General features: G+C 39.6%; 1 protein-coding gene across 1 annotated transcript; it reads left to right on the top strand.

Moving 5' to 3' along the window:
- Nucleotides 1–1,682: 1,682 nt before the first annotated feature.
- Nucleotides 1,683–14,726, top strand: LOC120573128 (myosin heavy chain, fast skeletal muscle-like). Its single transcript, XM_039822609.1, has 41 exons — nucleotides 1,683–1,712; nucleotides 2,229–2,271; nucleotides 2,796–3,017; nucleotides 3,093–3,236; nucleotides 3,334–3,490; nucleotides 3,591–3,618; nucleotides 3,707–3,803; nucleotides 3,908–4,000; nucleotides 4,090–4,153; nucleotides 4,235–4,333; nucleotides 4,422–4,525; nucleotides 4,628–4,766; nucleotides 4,880–4,998; nucleotides 5,142–5,291; nucleotides 5,392–5,562; nucleotides 5,653–5,953; nucleotides 6,054–6,124; nucleotides 6,222–6,309; nucleotides 6,431–6,548; nucleotides 6,627–6,750; nucleotides 7,239–7,375; nucleotides 7,465–7,720; nucleotides 7,804–8,046; nucleotides 8,131–8,307; nucleotides 8,391–8,536; nucleotides 8,627–8,717; nucleotides 8,817–9,206; nucleotides 9,317–9,443; nucleotides 9,534–9,652; nucleotides 9,739–9,935; nucleotides 10,983–11,166; nucleotides 11,509–11,674; nucleotides 11,813–11,937; nucleotides 12,046–12,354; nucleotides 12,451–12,654; nucleotides 12,763–12,888; nucleotides 12,984–13,154; nucleotides 13,241–13,345; nucleotides 13,442–13,537; nucleotides 13,655–13,786; nucleotides 14,621–14,726. Exons 3-41 carry the CDS (start codon nucleotides 2,811–2,813, stop codon nucleotides 14,639–14,641), a joined length of 5,796 nt encoding a protein of 1,931 aa, XP_039678543.1. The 5' UTR covers nucleotides 1,683–1,712; nucleotides 2,229–2,271; nucleotides 2,796–2,810; the 3' UTR covers nucleotides 14,642–14,726.
- Nucleotides 14,727–21,697: the final 6,971 nt, after the last annotated feature.

Raw genomic sequence — 21,697 nt, 5'->3', positions numbered from 1 at the left:
GGGCAAACAGTCATCTGAACATCAAATAATCTTAAACATTTGATGAAAAACAGGACTAAGAAGCATTGTAGGAGCCCATACCTGAAACATTTTAATCACTGCTTGAAACTGTGTGTGTGTGTATGTATGTGAGATTTTATTACACAAAACATTTAGTGAACATCCTATTCAATGAAATCTTAGAAGATATGCATGATGTATTTTCACTGTACAGTACCTTACACTTGATGTGCCCTAACTATTTCACTACTTTGTTTCTCTCTCGTCTAACATGCAGTACAGTAGCTTGTGTAAATTGTACATTTGCGTGAAAATTACATTTTGAAAATTCTTTTTCCCATTCCCAGAACCGACAAACATATTTTCAATCAATTATATCAATATATCAATAGTCCACTAAAAGACAATTTGTGACATCCAGGGCAAATCTGAAAGCATGGCAAGATGTTCTGGTAACACTTACAGTACAGTATGTACAGTATGTTTACTAATGTTTAAAGCTATATTCCGTTTTGGTCAAAGCATTCTTTTGCTTAATAATATACAGTCAACCAATCCAGGGCAGGCTTTGCACCCTCCCACTTCGATGACATTCCCACTTTTCTCATCTTCACACAGCAAATTTTGAAACCACTCAAATTACAAGATGGATCTTGACAGAGGGGCCCCTAAAAATGTGGCTCACAGAAGAAGCATATGCTCTACATCGCACCCCAAGTTAGCTGACAACTGGCTCACTCTGACTGCTTAATCTGAATCATTCTATAGTATGTAGACTGAATCTCCTTTAAAAAGACATCTCAGAGCCTGAATGAATTGAAATTACATTTCAGGAGACATTGACATTTCTGTAAAATCATGTTAAGTTAGTTTAGAAAAAGCAATAATAAATGTGCAATTGTAAAAATATAATCACATTTAATAAAAATGTTGCTTTCATAGTGATCAGAAATATTACATAGTAAGTCATATCCTGGTATGTTTACATATCCACACTAATGATTGCTTTAATAATACCCATAATAATCCAATTCACATGACTAAAAGAGTAAAAAGTGTAAAAAGTCATTTTTGTCTCTTTTGTCTTGCATTTTCAGTAAAGGTTGCCAAAAGTTTGGAAACCCATCACATCATGTCAAAACAAGTACCAAAACCACTGTTGCTCTAATCTATATGAAAACTAATCTCATTTGGTCATCTCTACTCACCTCAGCACAAGCAGGTTTATTAGGAGTCAAGAAATTACCAAACAAGCGCAAGCATGAAATAATTTAAGACCATAATGTCAATGTTCATCTACCTTTGATGCATTTGCTGTCTGTCAGATAATAAACTTTAAATTCCTAATATGAATTTAAAATCCCACAACATAGTCTCAAATTAAAAAATGTCAATCAATCATCAAACATCTTAAAGGTAATCTTCATCTTAAAATTGGTCAACCAACACCACCATTTCCTATTATAATCTTTAAAAAATGTGTGTATATATGTGAATGTTTTAAAATAACTCAAAAGCTGCTTTCTCAGGGTAGGGATTCTTCCAAATATAGAACCAGCAAAAATGCGCCAAGTCTCAACTGTCACCCTTACCATAATTGGCATGTAAATCTGTTTCAACCTCTGCTTTGTAAGCACACCAGACTGAATATAAGGGGTCCGTGTGGGTGCCTTAGACAGCGTGGAGGAAGGCGATTGAAGTTCCAGCTTGTGGTGAGGTGGTCTACTACTATGCATCGTACCATTTAGATGTATTTCTCATTTTGGAATATATATGACATTATATTTAGTCAAAATCAGAATCAGAATAAGCGTTATTGGCCAGGTTTGTGTAAACAAACAAGGAATTTGACTCTGGTTAATCTTTGCTCTTAAAGTACAACACTCACTTATATAAAGAATAAAAACAGAAAGAACAGTAAGACATATAAAATAAATACTGTTAAGTAACAAGACAATGGAATTTACAAAAAAATATACATAACAATTGAAGAGAGGGAAAGAATAGTGCAATATCAGTATAGTCAAGATTTAAGATTTAAATATAAATATAGTGCAAGGCAGTTCAGTGCAAGAATGAATGTATGTATTCAATGCACACTGTGCATCTTTGATACAAGATGAAATTTATATATTTTGTTTACGTATCTCTACAATGTAATGTCAACAAAGTTTTCAATTAATTTGATGTTTTTTCCTGCACTGACTAACCCATGATGTTTTCGATAGGATTGTGGAGTGCAACATTCTTTTCACAAGGGGAAAGGATAAGGTATGTACAACTTTTATTTTAAGTATTAGTGTGTTTAATCCATGACCTTAGGTGTTTTGCATCCAATTAAGACAAAACCTCAGGAAGAGAAACTGAGCATGAATCTCTCTCCCTGGATGGAGAGACATGCAGCAGATGTTGTGTGTAAATTATAGAGCAACATAATGAAATTACAGCATAGACAATCAGTCTAACGGTCTGAAAGGCTTTAACTAAGCTAAAGGTCTCTTGTAATAATGTAGAAAATATTTTGGTATTGATATATTGTTGATGTTTAGTACAACACCAGACATTTAGGAACTGTTCAATTAAATGAACAGAAACCATCATTCTAAGATTGCTATTGTTTGAGTTACTGACTTGTGATGATGCCCAGAACTCAATTTGATAGGTATATGTTAATTATTTCATTGGACTATATAATTCTGGGCTTCCCAGTCATATGGATAGAAGACATTAGTTTTAATGTCTAAATATAAAATTATTTATATATAGGTTTACTCTTATTTGTAATTACTTCACAGAAGTAAACCGCCACCATGAGTACGGACGCGGAGATGGCCATTTATGGCAAAGCTGCTGTTTACCTTCGTAAGCCAGAAAAGGAGAGAATTGAGGCTCAAACTGCACCATTTGATGCCAAGAGTGCCTGCTATGTAGCCGATGTCAAGGAGCTGTACTTGAAGGCAAAAATCCTCAAGAAAGATGGTGGCAAAGTCACCGTTGAACTCCTGGACACTAAGGAGGTTAGTATCATGAAGTCACAGTCAACTGGGAATTCAATATGATTAGTTCTCATTGTGTCTAATGTCCTGTTGCAGGAGAGGACAGTGAAAGAAGAAGATGTCCATCCAATGAACCCTCCCAAGTATGACAAGATTGAGGACATGGCCATGATGACCCATCTCAATGAAGCCTCTGTGCTGTATAACCTCAAAGAGCGTTTTTGCAGCATGGATGATCTAGTGAAGACAATCTGCCTAATGAGAAAAGAACTATTGCGAATTGCTAAACTTGCAGGAAACATAGAGTTAACTGTTGAATCTCTATGATCACTTTCAGACCTACTCTGGGTTGTTCTGTGCCACTGTGAACCCCTACAAGTGGCTCCCAGTGTACGATGCTGAATGTGTAAGTGCATATAGAGGCAAGAAGCGTATGGAGGCTCCACCCCACATCTTCTCTGTCTCTGACAACGCTTTTCAGTTCATGCTTACTGGTAAGTCATTACCCAAACAATGTAGAATGTATGAGTATAAAGGGGTTTTTGTTGCAGTAAAACTTAATTATTATTACATTATTTCTTTTTTTATTTACAGATAGGGAGAACCAGTCTGTCTTGATCACGTAAGTTTGTTACATTTACATTTGTTGACTTTATTTAACATAGTCAAATATCTTGATCAAATTCTTAAAAGTTTATGTCTATACCTAGTGGAGAATCTGGTGCTGGAAAGACTGTGAACACCAAGCGTGTCATCCAGTACTTTGCAACAATTGCAGTTGGTGGACCGAAGAGGGACGAATCAAAGGTATGTTACTGTATGATTACAATTCAGGCTTCTTCCTCTATAGAATATTTTTCAAGGGGGAAATGAAGTCATTTTCTGACTGTAATTCTAAACCTGGATTATAGGGGTCACTGGAGGATCAGATTATTGCAGCCAATCCCCTGCTGGAGGCCTATGGTAACGCCAAAACTATTAGGAATGACAACTCTTCTCGTTTTGTAAGTATGGAACAATTTCTACACATGAAAGAGGTCTTGTTACAGATTGCCAATGTGGAGGGACATTAAAAATCCTTTGTTCCAAACAGGGTAAATTCATCAGAATCCATTTCGGCACAACTGGCAAACTGTCTAGTGCTGATATTGAGACATGTAAGTAATAATACTCATAGTACATACAAACAACTGGAATTGAGAATTGGTCAGACTGTAATTTATGAACAATATTTGTAGATCTGCTGGAGAAGTCAAGAGTGACATACCAGCTTTCTGATGAAAGAGGCTACCACATCTTCTTCCAGATGATGACCGGCCACATCCCTGAGATACTTGGTAAGAAGATTGAGAGGCTGCAAATTGGTTAACCTGTTCTCATAAGAAACAAATGTTCTCACGTGTTCACCCTTTTTTTGATCTCCAGATCAGGCACTCATCACAACCAACCCCTACGACTTCCCCATGTGTAGCATGGGTCAGATCACTGTGGCCAGCATTGATGACAAAGTTGAGCTGGAAGCCACTGATGTGAGTGATTTTTACTTATTTAAATATATCCACATCAAAACTGCCTTTTTAAGTGCATTTTTCTAAAGTGATTATGTTTGTGTGGACCTCTTTTGAACTCAGAATGCCATTGATATCCTGGGCTTCACTGGTGAAGAGAAGGTGAGCATCTACAGAATGACTGGTGCTGTGCTCCACCATGGTAACATGAAGTTCAAGCAGAAGCAGCGTGAGGAGCAGGCTGAGCCTGATGGCACAGAGGGTGAGTATTTAATGCCAGCTCAGAGTGAATAGCTTGGGGGAAAACAGTTATACAGTTCTTAATCACACTGGTTTCTGTTCATATCATGATGGAAATCTCTGAACTATTTTCAGAGGCTGACAAGGTTGCTTACTTGCTGGGTCTGAACTCGGCTGACATGCTCAAGGCTCTGTGCTATCCCAGAGTGAAGGTCGGAAATGAATTTGTCACCAAGGGACAGACTGTACCTCAGGTAATTGAGATAAACTGTTATCACTTCTATTTATCTATTGTGTCATTTATTTCATTAGAAAAATTTGAAATACCAGTATTCCATCGTTTTACAAGATGGATGACAGTTGATTTTAAACAAATCACATCCTTGTTTTTATTCAGGTGATGAACGCAGTGCCTGCCCTGGCCAAGTCGATCTATGAGAGGATGTTCTTGTGGATGGTTGTCCGTATCAACCAGAGTTTGGACACTAAACAAGCTAGACAGTTCTACATTGGTGTCCTGGATATCGCTGGCTTTGAAATCTTTGACGTAAGCGTCATTTCAAACAATTCTGAGGCTGATGCTTTTCATGAGAGAATAATTTTTATTGCCCTGTGAGAGATTATACTAATTATTTGTCCCATCACAGTTCAACACCTTGGAACAGCTGTGCATCAACTTCACCAATGAGAAACTGCAACAGTTCTTCAACCACACTATGTTTGTCCTGGAGCAAGAGGAGTACAAGAAGGAGGGTATTATCTGGGAGTTCATTGACTTTGGCATGGACTTGGCTGCTTGCATTGAGCTCATTGAAAAGGTAATCACTTCATTTGGTAATCATATATAATTGTTCTTAATTTGACTTAATGTATCACTTAATGACATACTTCTTCACACTTTTTTCAAGCCCATGGGAATCTTCTCCATCCTCGAAGAGGAGTGCATGTTCCCCAAGGCCACAGACACATCCTTCAAGAACAAGCTGTATGACCAGCATCTTGGCAAAAACAAAGCATTTGAAAAGCCTAAGCCCGCCAAGGGCAAGATTGAGGCCCACTTCTCCCTGGTGCACTACGCCGGTACCGTGGACTACAATATCGCTGGCTGGCTGGACAAGAACAAGGATCCACTGAATGAGTCTGTCATTCAGCTGTACCAGAAATCCCCAGTGAAACTGCTGGCTGTTCTGTATCCTCCCGTCGTTGAGGGTATGATAGTAACTACAGTAAACTGAAACACATTTTAAGGTTATACTGTATAATTTTTAACACATTCTAACATAACATGTATATTTAAAAACATTTACAGAAACTGGTGGTGCAAAGAAGGGTGGCAAGAAGAAGGGTGGTTCTATGCAGACTGTGTCTTCACAGTTTAGGGTAAGGTTGCAAACTTATCTCATATACAGTATCTCAATTTATGCTCAAACTCACAGTTGTTATATGCATGATATAACTCAGCATTCTGGATCTACAGGAGAACTTGGGCAAACTGATGACTAACTTGAGGAGCACCCATCCTCACTTTGTGCGCTGCCTGATTCCCAATGAGTCAAAGACTCCAGGTACATAGAAAACTGAATCTCAAGAGATTCTTTGAGGAGTGATTTGTTTTATTGGTATTTACTTAATTTTAGAGCCTAACTATTTATTCAAGGAAGTAATTAAGAAATGTATTTTTTACAGGTCTCATGGAGAACTTCCTGGTCATCCACCAGCTCAGGTGTAACGGTGTGCTGGAGGGTATCAGAATCTGCAGAAAAGGTTTCCCCAGCAGAATTCTCTATGCTGACTTCAAGCAGAGGTATCAATGGATATTTAAAGAATTTTGATAGATTATTAAAAGAAAATGCTGACACTAACCATTAACTCTCATAAAAAGGTACAAGGTGCTGAATGCCAGTGTCATCCCCGAGGGCCAGTTCATTGACAACAAGAAGGCTTCAGAGAAGCTGCTTGGATCAATTGATGTTAATCATGATGAGTACAAATTCGGACACACCAAGGTAAGCCCCTTGATTGCATTTATATACTTTAGTGGTACTTTCCAATGATGGTCAGTGCATTTTGTCTGTTAAAAAATCTTAAAAAAGTCTTACACAATTTTATGTACTGTAATGGGAAATTAAGACATTGAGCGACTAAAGGATAGAAATAGAAAATTTGCGCCACCATGTGGCCATTGATGAAGCAGGTTACACTTTGTCTTGTGCACCAAGTAATAGCAAAAGACTAGTAAAAGTATCCATACAGGATTGAAGTTTCCTAGAAAAAAGCACAGCTGCCATCAGCCATTTAGAATAATTGTGTTTCACTGTCTACGATATTTTGCTACATATCCTGATCCTTATGAAGATATAAAAAAGTTTTCATAATAATATAAGACATTCATATGATTGTGTGGGGTACATGCTATCTGAGTCATTTCTGGTATAATGTTTAGAATAGTGCACAGTGCAGACATGAAGTCAATTTCTATTTTCTCTTTGATCAGGTGTTCTTCAAGGCCGGTCTGCTGGGTGTCCTAGAGGAGATGAGAGATGAAAAACTGGCATCTCTGGTCACCATGACTCAGGCTTTGTGCCGTGGTTACCTCATGAGAAAAGAGTTTGTGAAGATGACAGCGACGAGGCATGTTGAAAACTACAATTTTGAGTGCACAGCCATGGAATGAATAATGAGGAATAACTTTGTCCCTAACAGCAACTTCTTTCAAACAGGGATGCTGTATATACCATCCAGTACAATGTCCGCTCATTCATGAATGTCAAACACTGGCCATGGATGAAGGTGTACTACAAGATCAAGCCTCTGCTAAAGAGTGCTGAAACTGAGAAGGAGCTGGCAGCTATGAAGGAGAACTATGAAAAGATGACCACTGACTTGGCTGCTGCCCTGGCCAAGAAGAAGGAACTGGAGCAGAAGATGGTGTCCCTTCTGCAGGAGAAGAATGATCTGCAGCTCCAAGTAGCATCTGTAAGTACACACCAACGGACAGTTCTGCTTTTTCATGTTTTTAATGTTAATGTGCTAACATCTATTTTCGGAAAATTAACTAGGAATCAGAGAATCTGAATGATGCTGAAGAGAGATGTGAGGGACTTATCAAGAGTAAGATTCAGCTTGAGGCCAAACTCAAAGAGACAACCGAGAGACTGGAGGATGAAGAGGAAATGAATGCTGAGCTCACTGCCAAGAAGAGAAAGCTGGAGGATGAATGCTCTGAGCTCAAGAAGGATATTGATGACCTGGAGCTTACCTTGGCCAAAGTGGAAAAAGAGAAACATGCCACAGAGAACAAGGTTGGTAAATAATAATCTGTCCAGCAGATCAAGTAAGATTATAATGATGACCGTTTAAAGACAAGATTTGTCTTGCACACTTAGGTTAAGAATCTGACTGAGGAGATGGCCTCTCAAGATGAGAGCATTGCTAAGCTGACCAAGGAAAAGAAAGCCCTTCAGGAGGCTCATCAGCAGACTCTTGATGACCTGCAGGCAGAGGAAGACAAAGTCAACACTCTGACCAAGGCCAAGACCAAGCTTGAGCAGCAAGTGGATGATGTAAGTTTACAAAGTCTCTTGGATTGGCAAAGCAAGAGTATTCTTCTTGAATGTGATAGTTAAAAACTAACCTTATTTCTTAGCTTGAGGGTTCTCTGGAGCAAGAGAAGAAGCTCCGTATGGACCTTGAGAGAGCCAAGAGAAAGCTTGAGGGTGATCTGAAACTGGCCCAGGAATCCATCATGGATCTTGAGAATGACAAGCAGCAGTCTGATGAGAAGATCAAAAAGTAATGTAATTTTTTAATTTGTACAACCATTCTTTAAAAAATTGTGGTCATCTGCATGAACTCTATGTACTTTATCTATAATTCTCACAGGAAGGACTTTGAAATCAGTCAGCTCCTTAGCAAGATTGAAGATGAGCAGTCACTGGGTGCTCAGCTTCAGAAAAAGATCAAGGAGCTCCAGGTGATATATCGCATTACATGAAACATTTCTGCATGTGTTCCCAATTTTGTGTATTAAAAGTGAAAGTTTACTGAAAGACATCACATCTATATTCAACAGGCTCGTATTGAGGAACTGGAGGAGGAGATTGAGGCTGAGCGTGCTGCTCGTGCCAAGGTTGAGAAGCAGAGAGCTGACCTCTCCAGGGAACTTGAGGAGATCAGTGAGAGGCTGGAGGAGGCCGGCGGTGCCACTGCTGCTCAGATTGAGATGAACAAGAAGCGTGAAGCCGAGTTCCAGAAGCTCCGTCGTGATCTTGAGGAGTCCACTCTGCAGCATGAAGCCACCGCTGCTGCTCTTCGCAAGAAGCAGGCTGACAGCGTAGCTGAGCTGGGAGAGCAGATCGACAACCTCCAGCGTGTAAAGCAGAAGCTTGAGAAGGAAAAGAGTGAATACAAGATGGAGATTGATGACCTCTCCAGCAACATGGAGGCTGTTGCTAAAGCCAAGGTACACAATGCATTACAGGCTATTTTATTAACTAAATAAGTATAGTAAATAATGTAATTAATATTATCAATGAAATCTGATGATTGATCTCATCTCTATTTACTCATTAGGGAAATCTTGAAAAGATGTGCCGTACTCTAGAGGACCAACTCAGCGAACTGAAGACCAAGAATGATGAAAATGTCCGTCAAATCAATGACTCAAATGGACAGAAAGCACGTCTCCTCACAGAAAATGGTATCTAAAACTTTTAAACTAAATGATCTGTTGTGTATATTTTTAACAAACATGACAAAAACTAATGTATCATGACATCTTTCACACAAGGTGAGTTCAGCCGTCAAATTGAAGAGAAAGAAGCTCTTGTTTCCCAGCTGACCAGAGGCAAACAGGCATTCACACAGCAGATTGAGGAGCTGAAGAGACAGATTGAAGAGGAGGTTAAGGTAAGAAACCATTAAGTGAGTGTGTATTGGTATTATTGGTTTGGGATTAAGGAATGTTGTAAATTCAATCATATGTCTTACACCAGGCCAAGAATGCTCTTGCCCATGGACTGCAATCAGCCCGCCATGACTGTGATCTGCTGAGGGAGCAGTTTGAGGAGGAGCAGGAGGCCAAGGCTGAGCTGCAGCGTGGAATGTCCAAGGCCAACGGTGAGGTGGCTCAGTGGAGAACTAAGTATGAAACTGATGCTATCCAGCGCACTGAGGAGCTTGAGGAATCCAAGTGAGTATGATTCAAACAATTCAATGGCCAGTTCAGAAGTGTAGCATTTTAGCATAACTCAACTATAGTACTTGCATTTAAACATATGTTCTTAACAGGTTTTTCAATTGTTTGTATTTAGTATCTTATTACGAAAATAACATTTTAGATTAAAGCAGTGCTTTCTTATGTTCATCTAGTAGGGGTGTGACGAGACGCTTACTCCACGAGACGAGACACATCACGAGATTGGGTTAACGAGGCGAGATTTTTAAAAAAATTTAAAGAAATCCTCAATGATGAAATATATGAATGGAAAATAGTTTTTTTATTCAACTGAAAAAATCAAAAAATGCTAAACAATTTAGGTGCATTTTGAAATCAACTATTAATGATGAATGTTATTTAACTTTTTTTTTTTACTATTTTAATGAATTATATGCAGTAAAGGACATGCAAACACTGCAAAATGTTTTGTATAACATGACATTTTCCACTACAGAAAATGGCCTCATATCAGCTGCAATGAAAACGCCTATGTCCCTGGTTATTGCCGTGGCTCTTGCACTTACCGGTGGCAGAGATGCAAAGGCTTTTAGAGTTGTTTGCCCTTTTAATGTGTTTTACCGCGGCGGGTGCAGTAGTTAGTAGAGAGCTGTGGTGGTGCTGTAAAGTGTTTTTGCATAGAGCTCGTGTTAGCCGGTATACAGCATTTTTTCTTACAATGTTTACATATAGTGTTCGTCTTGTCTGTCACTCTTTCGCCGTTTATTTTTTCCGCGGGAAAACCAAAATGTTGCCACACAAATGATTTAAAAGTGGTAGGAGGATCTTCAATAGTAATTTCCACGCTCCATCACGCTGACATCACATCGCCTCACGAGACAACTTTTCACCTCGACGAGAAATCTCGTCACGTTTTAATCTCGCGAGATCGCGTAAAAACGAGATCTCGTCACCTCTATCATCTAGGTTCTGAGACTATGTAATGATTTGTATTTCATTCATGAAAAAATATCTGGAAAAAAGTAGTTTCAGTGTAAATAAAATCTCATCCTTTTCAAACAGGAAAAAGCTGGCTCAGCGTCTTCAGGAGGCTGAGGAGCAGATTGAGGCAGTGAACTCCAAGTGTGCTTCTCTTGAGAAAACCAAACAGAGGCTCCAGAGTGAGGTGGAGGACCTCATGATTGATGTGGAGAGGGCCAATGGGCTGGCTGCCAACCTGGACAAGAAGCAGAGGAACTTTGACAAGGTAGCATTGTGTTCTAAAAAAATTCAAAGGCAGAGCAGGATACCCAGGGCTCGGTTTACACCAATCACCATTTCTAACCACTGGGGGTCCATAGGCAGGCTGGGGGAACACATATTAATGTTAAAAAAACCTCATAAAGTGAAATTATCATGCCATGGGACCTTTAATATAAGAGCTTTGAAGTCATTTTGATGGTAAATTAACTTGTAGTAGGGCAAATCATCCCGATAGCAAAGCAGAGGGGGACCCCACTTGCAAAACCAGCAATGCAAGTTTGGTATGTATTTATTTTTCCTCATATTGCTACATAACCAACTGAACTGTATTAATTATGTTATTCAGGTGCTGGCAGAGTGGAAACAGAAGTTCGAGGAGGGTCAGGCCGAGCTCGAGGGAGCACAGAAGGAGGCTCGTTCTCTCAGCACTGAGCTGTTCAAGATGAAGAACTCTTATGAGGAATCTCTGGATCAGCTGGAGACCATGAAGCGCGAAAACAAGAATCTGCAACGTAAGTTCTACATTATTTAACAGTTACATTGTATTCAAAACTTGAATTTCTTACATTGTATTCAATTGTGTTAGAATAAAGTGTTTTTATTTGACATTGTAAGGCTTAACTATATAAAACACATGTATCTCTCTGCAGAGGAGATCTCAGATCTGACTGAACAGATTGGTGAGACTGGCAAAAGCATCCATGAGCTGGAGAAGTCCAAGAAGCAGGTGGAGACCGAGAAGGCTGAGATCCAGACGGCTCTTGAAGAAGCTGAGGTACTATTTTTCTGGGGGATATCTTCTGAAAAAAAATCTTAATCATAGACAAATATACAAAAAATGTTTAAAGGCAAAGATGAATATTTAATTCTTTGATATAATTAGGGAACTCTGGAACACGAAGAGTCTAAGATCCTGCGTGTCCAGCTGGAGCTCAACCAGATTAAGGGTGAGGTGGACAGGAAGCTGGCAGAGAAAGATGAGGAGATGGAGCAGATCAAGAGGAACAGCCAGAGGGTGATTGACTCCATGCAGAGCACTCTGGATTCTGAGGTCAGGAGCAGAAACGATGCCCTGAGAATCAAGAAGAAGATGGAGGGAGACCTGAATGAGATGGAGATTCAGCTGAGCCATGCCAATCGCCAGGCTGCTGAGTCCCAGAAGCAGCTGAGGAATGTGCAGGCGCAGCTGAAGGTATTGTTAGACAAAGAGTTGTTGCACAGACTATGGTCAGTACATGCAGTACATTTTGGCATTCATGTGAATAATTTCCTGATATTTTTTCACTAGGATGCACAACTGCACCTTGATGATGCCGTCAGAGCACAGGAAGACTTCAAGGAACAAGCTGCTATGGTGGATCGCAGGAACGGTCTGATGGTAGCTGAAATCGAGGAACTTAGAGCTGCTCTGGAACAGACAGAGAGAGGTCGCAAAGTTGCTGAGCAGGAGCTGGTGGATGCCAGTGAGCGTGTTGGACTTCTGCACTCTCAGGTGAACAAGCCCAATCATTTCTTCAATAATTCAAAAATCGAATGACAATTAAATAACGTGAAAATCAGGCATGTAACGACTAAAGTTCCTTTTTTGGGGGGCTTTTAGAACACAAGCCTTCTGAACTCCAAGAAGAAGCTTGAGTCTGACCTGGTCCAGGTCCAGAGTGAAGTGGATGACACTGTTCAGGAAGCAAGAAATGCAGAGGAGAAGGCCAAGAAGGCCATCACTGATGTAGGTTTACATTTCATTTGTTCTTACATTCACTCCAATATGTTCAAGATATTTCTACAAACTCATTAATTTGTTATGCTGTCTGTTGGCTCTAGGCTGCTATGATGGCTGAGGAGCTGAAGAAGGAGCAGGATACCAGCGCTCACCTGGAGAGGATGAAGAAGAACCTGGAGGTCGCTGTGAAGGACCTGCAGCACCGCCTGGATGAGGCTGAGAACCTGGCCATGAAGGGTGGCAAGAAGCAGCTCCAGAAACTCGAGTCCAGGGTATGAAAGTCACGTTAAGAATTTGCACAACTGAAGCAAGACTTTTGGAAAGGAAAGACAGATACTTATTGTCTTGTTCTTTGAAGGTGCGTGAACTGGAGGCAGAGGTTGAGGCTGAGCAGAGACGCGGAGCAGATGCCATTAAGGGTGTCCGCAAATATGAGAGGAGGGTGAAGGAGCTCACCTATCAGGTACAGTCACTTTGGTAGCTACCATGTACAGTACAAACATAATCTAATATAGTTACCATTAAAAATACACATGCAAATCTATATTGCCTATTACAGACTGAGGAGGACAAGAAAAACGTCGGCAGGCTGCAGGATCTGGTTGACAAACTGCAGCTGAAGGTCAAGGCCTACAAGAGGCAGGCTGAGGAGGCGGTAAGGACAAAATATACATGTTCAACACTGAAAGTTTGACAATATATCATAGTTATTTTAATGTACGGTAGAACTACTGATCTTTTTGAAAAAAAATGTCTATGTCTTGTATTTCAGGAGGAGCAGGCCAACACTCATCTGTCCAAGTGCAGGAAGGTTCAGAATGAGCTGGAGGAGGCTGAGGAGCGCGCTGACATCGCAGAGTCCCAGGTCAACAAGCTGAGGGCAAAGAGCCGTGACTCTGGCAAGGTAAATATATACGTCAGTTTAGTTAAAAATAACTAATAATGCAATTATTCTTTGATGTACACTCACCTAAAGGATTATTAGGAACAGCTGTTAAATTTCACGTTGATGAAATTATCTAATCAACCAATCACATGGCAGCTGCTTCAATGCATTTAGGGGTGTCGTCCAGGTCTAGACAATCTCATGTACTCCAAACTGAATGTCAGAATGGGAAAGAAAGGCGATCTAAGCAACTTTGAGCATGGCATTGTTGTTGGTGCCAGACCACACAATCTGCTTAGTTACTGGGATTTTCACGCACAACCATTTCTAGGGTTTACAGAAAATGGTCTGAAAAAGGAAAACATTCAGTATGCTGCAGTCCTGGGGGGCGAAAATGCCTTGTTGATGCTAGAGGTCAGAGGAGAATGGGTCGACTGATTCTAGCTGATAGAAGATCAACTTTGACTCAAATAACCACTCGTTACAACCGAGGTATCCAGCAAAGCATTTGTGAAGCCACAACATGAACAACCTTGAGGTGGATGGGTCCCCACTTTTAATAAAAAGTAATGTTTAGGTGGTGTTTATTATTGATTCAAGAAGGTGCTGGAAGCATTCTTTAGAAATGTTGGCCCATATTGATAGGATAGGGTCAAACACGGTATTAGTATGGTGTTCCTAATAATCCTTTAGGTGAGTGTATATCTGTCGATATGTTAGAGTAGATTCTTTACAGTATTATATTCATCTTATAAAGCATTAGGTTTAAATACTATAAAATTAACAGATCACAATTATTGTCCCCTATCGCTTACTCAATCTCACACAAACCATTTCTGTGTTTTTTAACAGGGAAAAGAAGCAGCAGAGTAAAACACACAAGAGTTTTGATGTATTGAATCATATAATATGAAATAATTCATGCCGAAACAATAAAGATTAAGCTGTTGATATAAAATTCTGTCTGTAATACTTTCATCTTTTGCTTCTCTCAAAGGTAGTTGTGAGATTTGAATAACACTTTTTTGGGGACATGAAAACTGCAAAGAGCACTGGTTTGTTTTAACTTGTGTCAGGGTGGTTACTGACACTGAGTGAATATGGCCCAGCCACACCTCGGATATTTCCCCAGCCGTCACTGTAATGAAAACCCAGCCAGTGTCTTAGTGAGCGCTGATATCAGAACATGAACCAAATGGGTTTGGTTTCTATAAAAACTAAACGGCAAGTAATGTAATGACCGACCACGGAAACACTGACAGACACAGCATGCCAGTTTGTAGGAGTGATGGAGGTCTAAACACGCAGCTTTACGCTTTATACATGTAGCAAATATTCAATAAGAAGATCACACTTACCTGAAACTCATCCAATCGACTGTTGAAAACGGCTCAGTAGTAGCATATTCATCTTGCTGTTAGAATCAACGAGAATATTGGCTAAAATTTTGCTTTTTTTGTTTTTAGTATGGGAAATGAGAGAAGCAAAAACTTAAAAAAAAAAAAAACATTTTAGTGTAGTCCCAGTATTACCAGTAAGAACCCTTCGCGCATCCACAGTTATTCATTCTAGCATCTTTTTGGGCCCTCTTCACATGAGGGCCCTGGGTACTCAGTCCCCTTTTTCCCCCCAGTCCGACACCCCTGGGTCCCAGACAGTAATAATGGATTCAGACTCAGATTCTCTCTCGTAGTGTTTGGTTAAAGCTCCCAGTCCTCCCAGTAGCCGACCCACATGCTGCAACCCATTATCATCAACGTGTATTGGTATGATACTGCCACACACACCGAGGGAGGAACTGGGATCTGATCCCTGGCTGCTGAAGGCAGGACTAGAGTCTGAGAAACCCGAGTCCCCCCAGTTCCGTTACGGGAAGTGTAGGTGTCAATAATGAGAAGAATAGCGACTAAGGCGTGACAAAAAAGCCACAGAAACATAGAAAAAGCGACAGATATAAGTTTAAAAAGCAACACAAACGTCAAGAAAGACCTGATGAACAAAGTGATGATGAAGAGCTGCAGTTTGGTGAAGTGTCCAGCAGGTTAAGCCAAAGTCTAATCTTCTTTAACTTCCTGGAACAAAAACAACAAAAGTTCCTCTTAATCTGTAAAATAACTGATGATCAGCAGAGGAAAAGGAGCATCCGTTTCTAACGATCCAACTTCGACTGACCTCAAGATGAGCGGAAGAGGCAAGGGAGGCATAAGAAAACTCGGCTGAGTTTATCTGTCAAACCCCCTTCCTCTGTCCGTTTTTGGGCGCGCCTGAAAATGGCTTCCTACTCTGACAAGTTTGGCTCACACTGGGCAAGACTGCAATTTAAAAGAGATGGCCCTGCGCCCACTAGAGACTTTGTTGCAGAAGAAATGTTATTCCAGTCATCCTGGGTGAGTCCTACGGACATATATTCGTTCATAGCCCTGCCGAATAGGAGAGATTTCGAGCTGGTATTCTACCATGAAGCACCCCTCCGACGCTTCCTAGAAATTGCTTCCACCAAATCTAATGAATTGAAATGGCGCGATAATAATCGTAATAAAGTTCTGGACAGGTAGAGTGGCCGACCATGACATTGAGTTTTATTTACAACGATACTGTGACATCATCCAATCAGTATATAAACCACTGGACAAATTTGGCATTTGGTAAGGTGTTCGGAAATACAAAATCCGTATACATACTGACACCTCCGGTCACCTAGCTCAAATACCAAACTCCATCTCTCTGGGTCCGTACAATGGCCGCATAATCTATACTGGACAGATAACCAAATGCTTCATTTGTGAAGCGACCGACCACCAGGTAAAGGATTGTCCGACAGTGAAGTGCTGGCGATGTGGGAATCGGGGCCACAAAGCCAACAGCTGCCGAATTGAGAGCGAGTGCTCCCTGTGTGACAAAAATGGCCACACATTCTTCAGCTGTCCGAGTTCTTTCGCCAACAAAACCAAGGGCTTTGCTCAGCGGGTAGACACCGCCGCTCCTCTTCCCCGCTATGACCCCCAACAACAACCGCAGCAACAGCTGCAGAGGCAGCCTGCAGCCCAGCAGCCTGGAGGACCGCTACAACAACCAGCGACCCAACAACCTGGAGAAAAGCAGAGAGAGCCAGATACCCAGCAGCCTGGAGGATCGTCACAACAACCAGTGACCCAGCAGTCTGGAGGATCGTCACAACAACCAGTGACCCAGCAGCCTGGAGGATCGTCTCAACAACCAGCGACCCTGCAGCCTGGGGGATCGTCACAACAACCAGTGACCCAGCAGCCTGGAGGATCGTCACAACAACCAGCGGCCCAGCAGCCTGGAGGACCATGCTCCAGCGTCCCAGTAGCAGCATCTCATCCAACCCTCTACTCTGCAGACCGGGAACGCCCCTCCTGAGGTCTCCCGTCAATCAGGTGAGAAGAATGAGTTGAAGATCAGTGGCACTGTAAGCATGAGTGATGATAGTGATAGCGATGATAATGAAGGCAATGAGCAGAGCTATGAAAGTGCTAGTGAGAGTCCCAGTTCTGACTTCAGCTCGACTGGGTTGACAGTCGGTCAGCGAGCCAGCAGCACCCCGCGGCTCTCCCACAGTGTTTCTTGTGACAGTAACTCTGGCTCGTTCTCGCCGACGCCGGAGTTCCCCGCTCCAGAGTCCCAGCATGAACTTCCCTTTAAGGAAGTTAAAAAGAAAAGAGCTCGTGTTACAACCTATAAAAATGATAATAAACGCCTGGACGATAAACCGACGCCATAGGCTTAGCTTTTTCCCCCAACCACAATGACCTGTCTTAAAATATCCACCTGGAACGCTCGCGGCATCCAGTCGAGTGCTTTTAGAGTTAAGAAATTGAAATATCTTTTAGACACTGACTTTGATATTCTGTGTACTCAGGAGCTCAGACTGAGCACGTATAACGACGTTAATGTTGTGTGTAATATGTGGAACAAAGGACAAAGTGTAATATCTATTGGGGAAAGTAAAGCTGATGGTGTCGGTATATTCTTTAAAACGAATGATGTTGTTGTAATACGAAGAAGAGATATAATCCCAGGTAGATTACTTATGATTGATTGTTATTATAGGGGTGAAAAATATCATGTCATAAATGTGTACACTGCTCCTGATAGAGTTAGAAAAACTCAACTATTTAAAAGACTTTGAGAGCTTTTGACAGTTGGCTACAAACTTATTCTGTGTGGTGATTTTAATACAATTACTGATGAAAATGACATAGTTAGTCCCAATGTTTTTAAATTACTAACTGAAGGTAAGCTTTTAAAAGAAATATGTGATGAAGCCAAATTAATAGATGTGTGTTGCACATTAAAAGTTTTCGCAATTTTCCGGACTGACTGACCTTCATTTGTTTAAGTAATGATGGCCACTCGTTTCTCTTTACTTAGCTGATTGGTTCTTGCCATAATATGAATTCTAACAGTTGTCCAATAGGGCTATCGGCTGTGTATCAACCTGACTTCTGCACAACAAAACTGATGGTCCCAACCCCATTAATAAGGGAAAAAATTCCACTAATTAACCCTGACAAAGCACACCTGTGAAGTGAAAACCATTTCAGGTGACTACCTCATGAAGCTCATTGAGAGAACACCAAGGGTTTGCAGCGCTATCAAAAAAGCAAAGGGTGGCTACTTTGAGGAATCTAAAATATAAGACATGTTTTCAGTTATTTCACACTTTTTTGTTAAGTACATAATTCCATATGTGTTCATTTATAGTTTTGATGCCTTCAGTGAGAATCTACAATGTAAATAGTCATGAAAATAAAGGAAATGCATTGAATGAGAAGGTGTGTCCAAATGTTTGGCCTGTGCTGTATTAATAGAATTAAAACAAGAAATTCATAAAATCTTAAAATTAAAATGTTTAACTAAATCTAATATTGAATTGTGGGAATTATTAAAATGAAGATTAAAAGATTTCTTCAGATTTAAATGCAGAGAAATAAATAAGATGAAAAATATAAAGTATAAAGCTTTAATGGAACAATATGTTAACTTAAAACAGATGAAGATCAAATTCAGATGATGAAATCATGTTGGAATCAAAAACACAAATAGATAACTTTAATAATGAAATATTGTATAACACTTATAAACAAACCGATACAGATAATAGAGGAAACTTAATACATACCCTTAAAGCTGAAAATGACATTTATAACTACAGACATCTGACTATAATGAACACTGATTATAACATATTAGCCAAAGTAATTATGAATAGATTAAATGATATATTAGATGAAATTATAGAAAAAGAACAAACGTGTGCCATAAAAGGCCGTTTAATTTGGCATAACCTCTGCACATTGAGAGATATGATAAAAAAACCTGATAAAAAAGACTTCTATATAATCGGGCTGGACCAAAAAAAAGCCTTTGATTATATTTCCAGAGAATAGATTATATTTCCAGAGAATATTTATGGGCTGTAATGAAGTCTTTTCAGAAAGTTTTATACATTTGATCGGATGTCTGTATGTCAAATCTAGTGTACGTATAAATGTAAATGGTGTTTTAACGGAGCCCTTTAATGTAGAGAGAGGGGTGAAACAGGGCTGCCCTCTGAGTGCTGCTCTATACATCCTGGCCATAAGCCCCCTTATTAAAACTTTAAACGCAGATAGTCTTATATCTGGCACACGCGTTGGGCTCGCTCCCAAAGTCACTGCCATGGCCTACGCAGACGATGTCACAGTTGTTATTAAAAACCAGATGGAGATGGATGTTTTAACTAACCATCTGAAGTTATATGAACTAGCTTCCGGTGCCAAATTGAATCATGATAAAACAGAGGGAGTTTGGATCGGAGCTGAAAGAATCGTGACATCAACATTAAAGTAAAGGATGAAATTAAAATCTTAGGTTTGACCATTTGTAATCAAAACTGTATTGACAAAAACTGGGAAACTAAACTATGTGAAGTTAAAGAAGAAGTTAAAAAATGGGAAAATAAAAACACCAATTATAAATCAAGAGTGAATATTGTCAAAACTTTCGTCTTATCCAAGCTCCTGTTTTTAGCAAACATCTTTCCTCCATGTCACAAAATGATAATTAAATTAAATAAACAGTGTGTAAACTTGGTTTGGGGTACAACTAGAGAAGTAACAGATAACAGATATGGGTATAAAATTGTATATTGCTTTTGTTAAAAATGTGTCAGCAGCCATCTCCAGGAATGCTCTCTGAGTCGGTGATCGCTCCAAGTGGAGGAAAAGGAGAGGAAGAGCCAGACAAGGTACAGAATATAACCTGATTTATGGTGATTTTATGTATGAATATGAAAAACTTCAAATAGACTGGAATGGCCTCCCGAGTAAAATTATTTAAAAAAAATTAATGATTATAAATATGGTGGGTATATCAATTATAAACAACTAACACACAACGAAGGAACTCAGTTCCTAAAATAAAAAAAAAATAATAAGAACCTTTGTGAGAGCATTCGTGATGTGAGATGGCTGATGTCTGTAAACAGACTTGCTGTCACAGCTGTTGTGTATTGGAGTCGCTATGTAAAAAAAATGTCCAATGATTTACTGTGATGAAGATGAGACACAACAGCACCTCTTAATGGACTGTTACAGAGCAAAAGAAGTCTGGGACAAGTTAAAAGTGTATGGTGTAAAATTTGATCTGTCATATAAATCTGTAATGTATTGTATTATTGATGAGACTCTACCAGAGAAACATAAGGAACTGTTACGAATAATCATATGTATTGTATAGTTCAAGTTGTGGAAAACGAGATGCTGTATGGTTATACAACAGACTTTTATAAATAGTGATGACGTGTTCAGCTCACTGAGCTCAGGAGAAGAAGAACTCTGTACAAAAAACAGCTCCTTCCTTGGAACACTTTGACCCTGTGAATTACAGCACTTTATGAAAGACCCTAGATGCACTTTATGAGAGACTCTATGCACTTCACGATATGCACTTTATGAAGGACTCTTTGTACTGAATGCACTTTAATAGCCCATCTTAGCACTGGTACATCTTATTAATTAAGCCCATTATTATTAATTATGTTTGCTTTTTTTTTGTGTATTGTTTTTTTTTCAGATATGCTATGTAGCCTACTGTTTATAAATTGTATTTTGTAAAAACTTTAATAAAGCTCTTTAAGAAAATCAGAAAAGAAAAGGAGCATCAAAATATGTCCAAAAACAACAAATAGGCTATGTCTGAAAACAAAAGAAATGACAAAATAAAAAAAATACTGGGGAAAAAATGTCAAATGTCAAAAAAAAAAAAAAAAAAAACATTGGGGGAAAAGCGACAAAAAAAATGACAAAAACATCAAAATAAGCGACAAAAACGTCCGGAAAATAATCGTCAAAAAAGCCTCCAAAATGTCAAATCATTTTAATCAATGTTTGAAACTGTGTGTGTGTGTGTGTGTGTGTGTGTGTGTGTGTGAGAGAGATTTTATAATACAAAACATTCAGTGAACATCCTATTCACTGAACTCTTAGAAGAGATGCATGATGTATTTTCACTGTACAGTACCTTACACTTGATGTGCCCTAACTATTTCACTACTTTGTTTCTCTCTCGTCTAACATGCAGTACAGTAGCTTGTGTAAATTGTACATTTGCATGAAAATTACAATTTGAAAATTCTTTTGTGATATTTTTATCATTCCCAGAACAGACAAACATATTTTCAATCAATTATATCTGCATATCAATAGTCCACTAAAAGGCAATTTGTGACATCCAGGCAAGATGTTCTAGTAACACTTACAGTACAGCATGTACAGTATGTTTCCTAATGTTTAAAGCCATATTCCGTTTTGGTCAAGGGAGGAACTGGAATCTGATCCCCGGCTGTTGAAGGCAGGACTAGAGTCTGAGAAACCCGAGTCCCCCCAGGTCTGTTACGGGAAGTGTAGACGTCAATAATGACAA

This window comes from Perca fluviatilis, chromosome 14 (assembly GCF_010015445.1).
Source record: "Perca fluviatilis chromosome 14, GENO_Pfluv_1.0, whole genome shotgun sequence".
In the NCBI taxonomy this organism is placed as follows: domain Eukaryota; kingdom Metazoa; phylum Chordata; class Actinopteri; order Perciformes; family Percidae; genus Perca; species Perca fluviatilis.
Note: the sequence above shows the minus strand (reverse complement) of the source record. Positions and strands in the feature narration are given on the sequence as shown.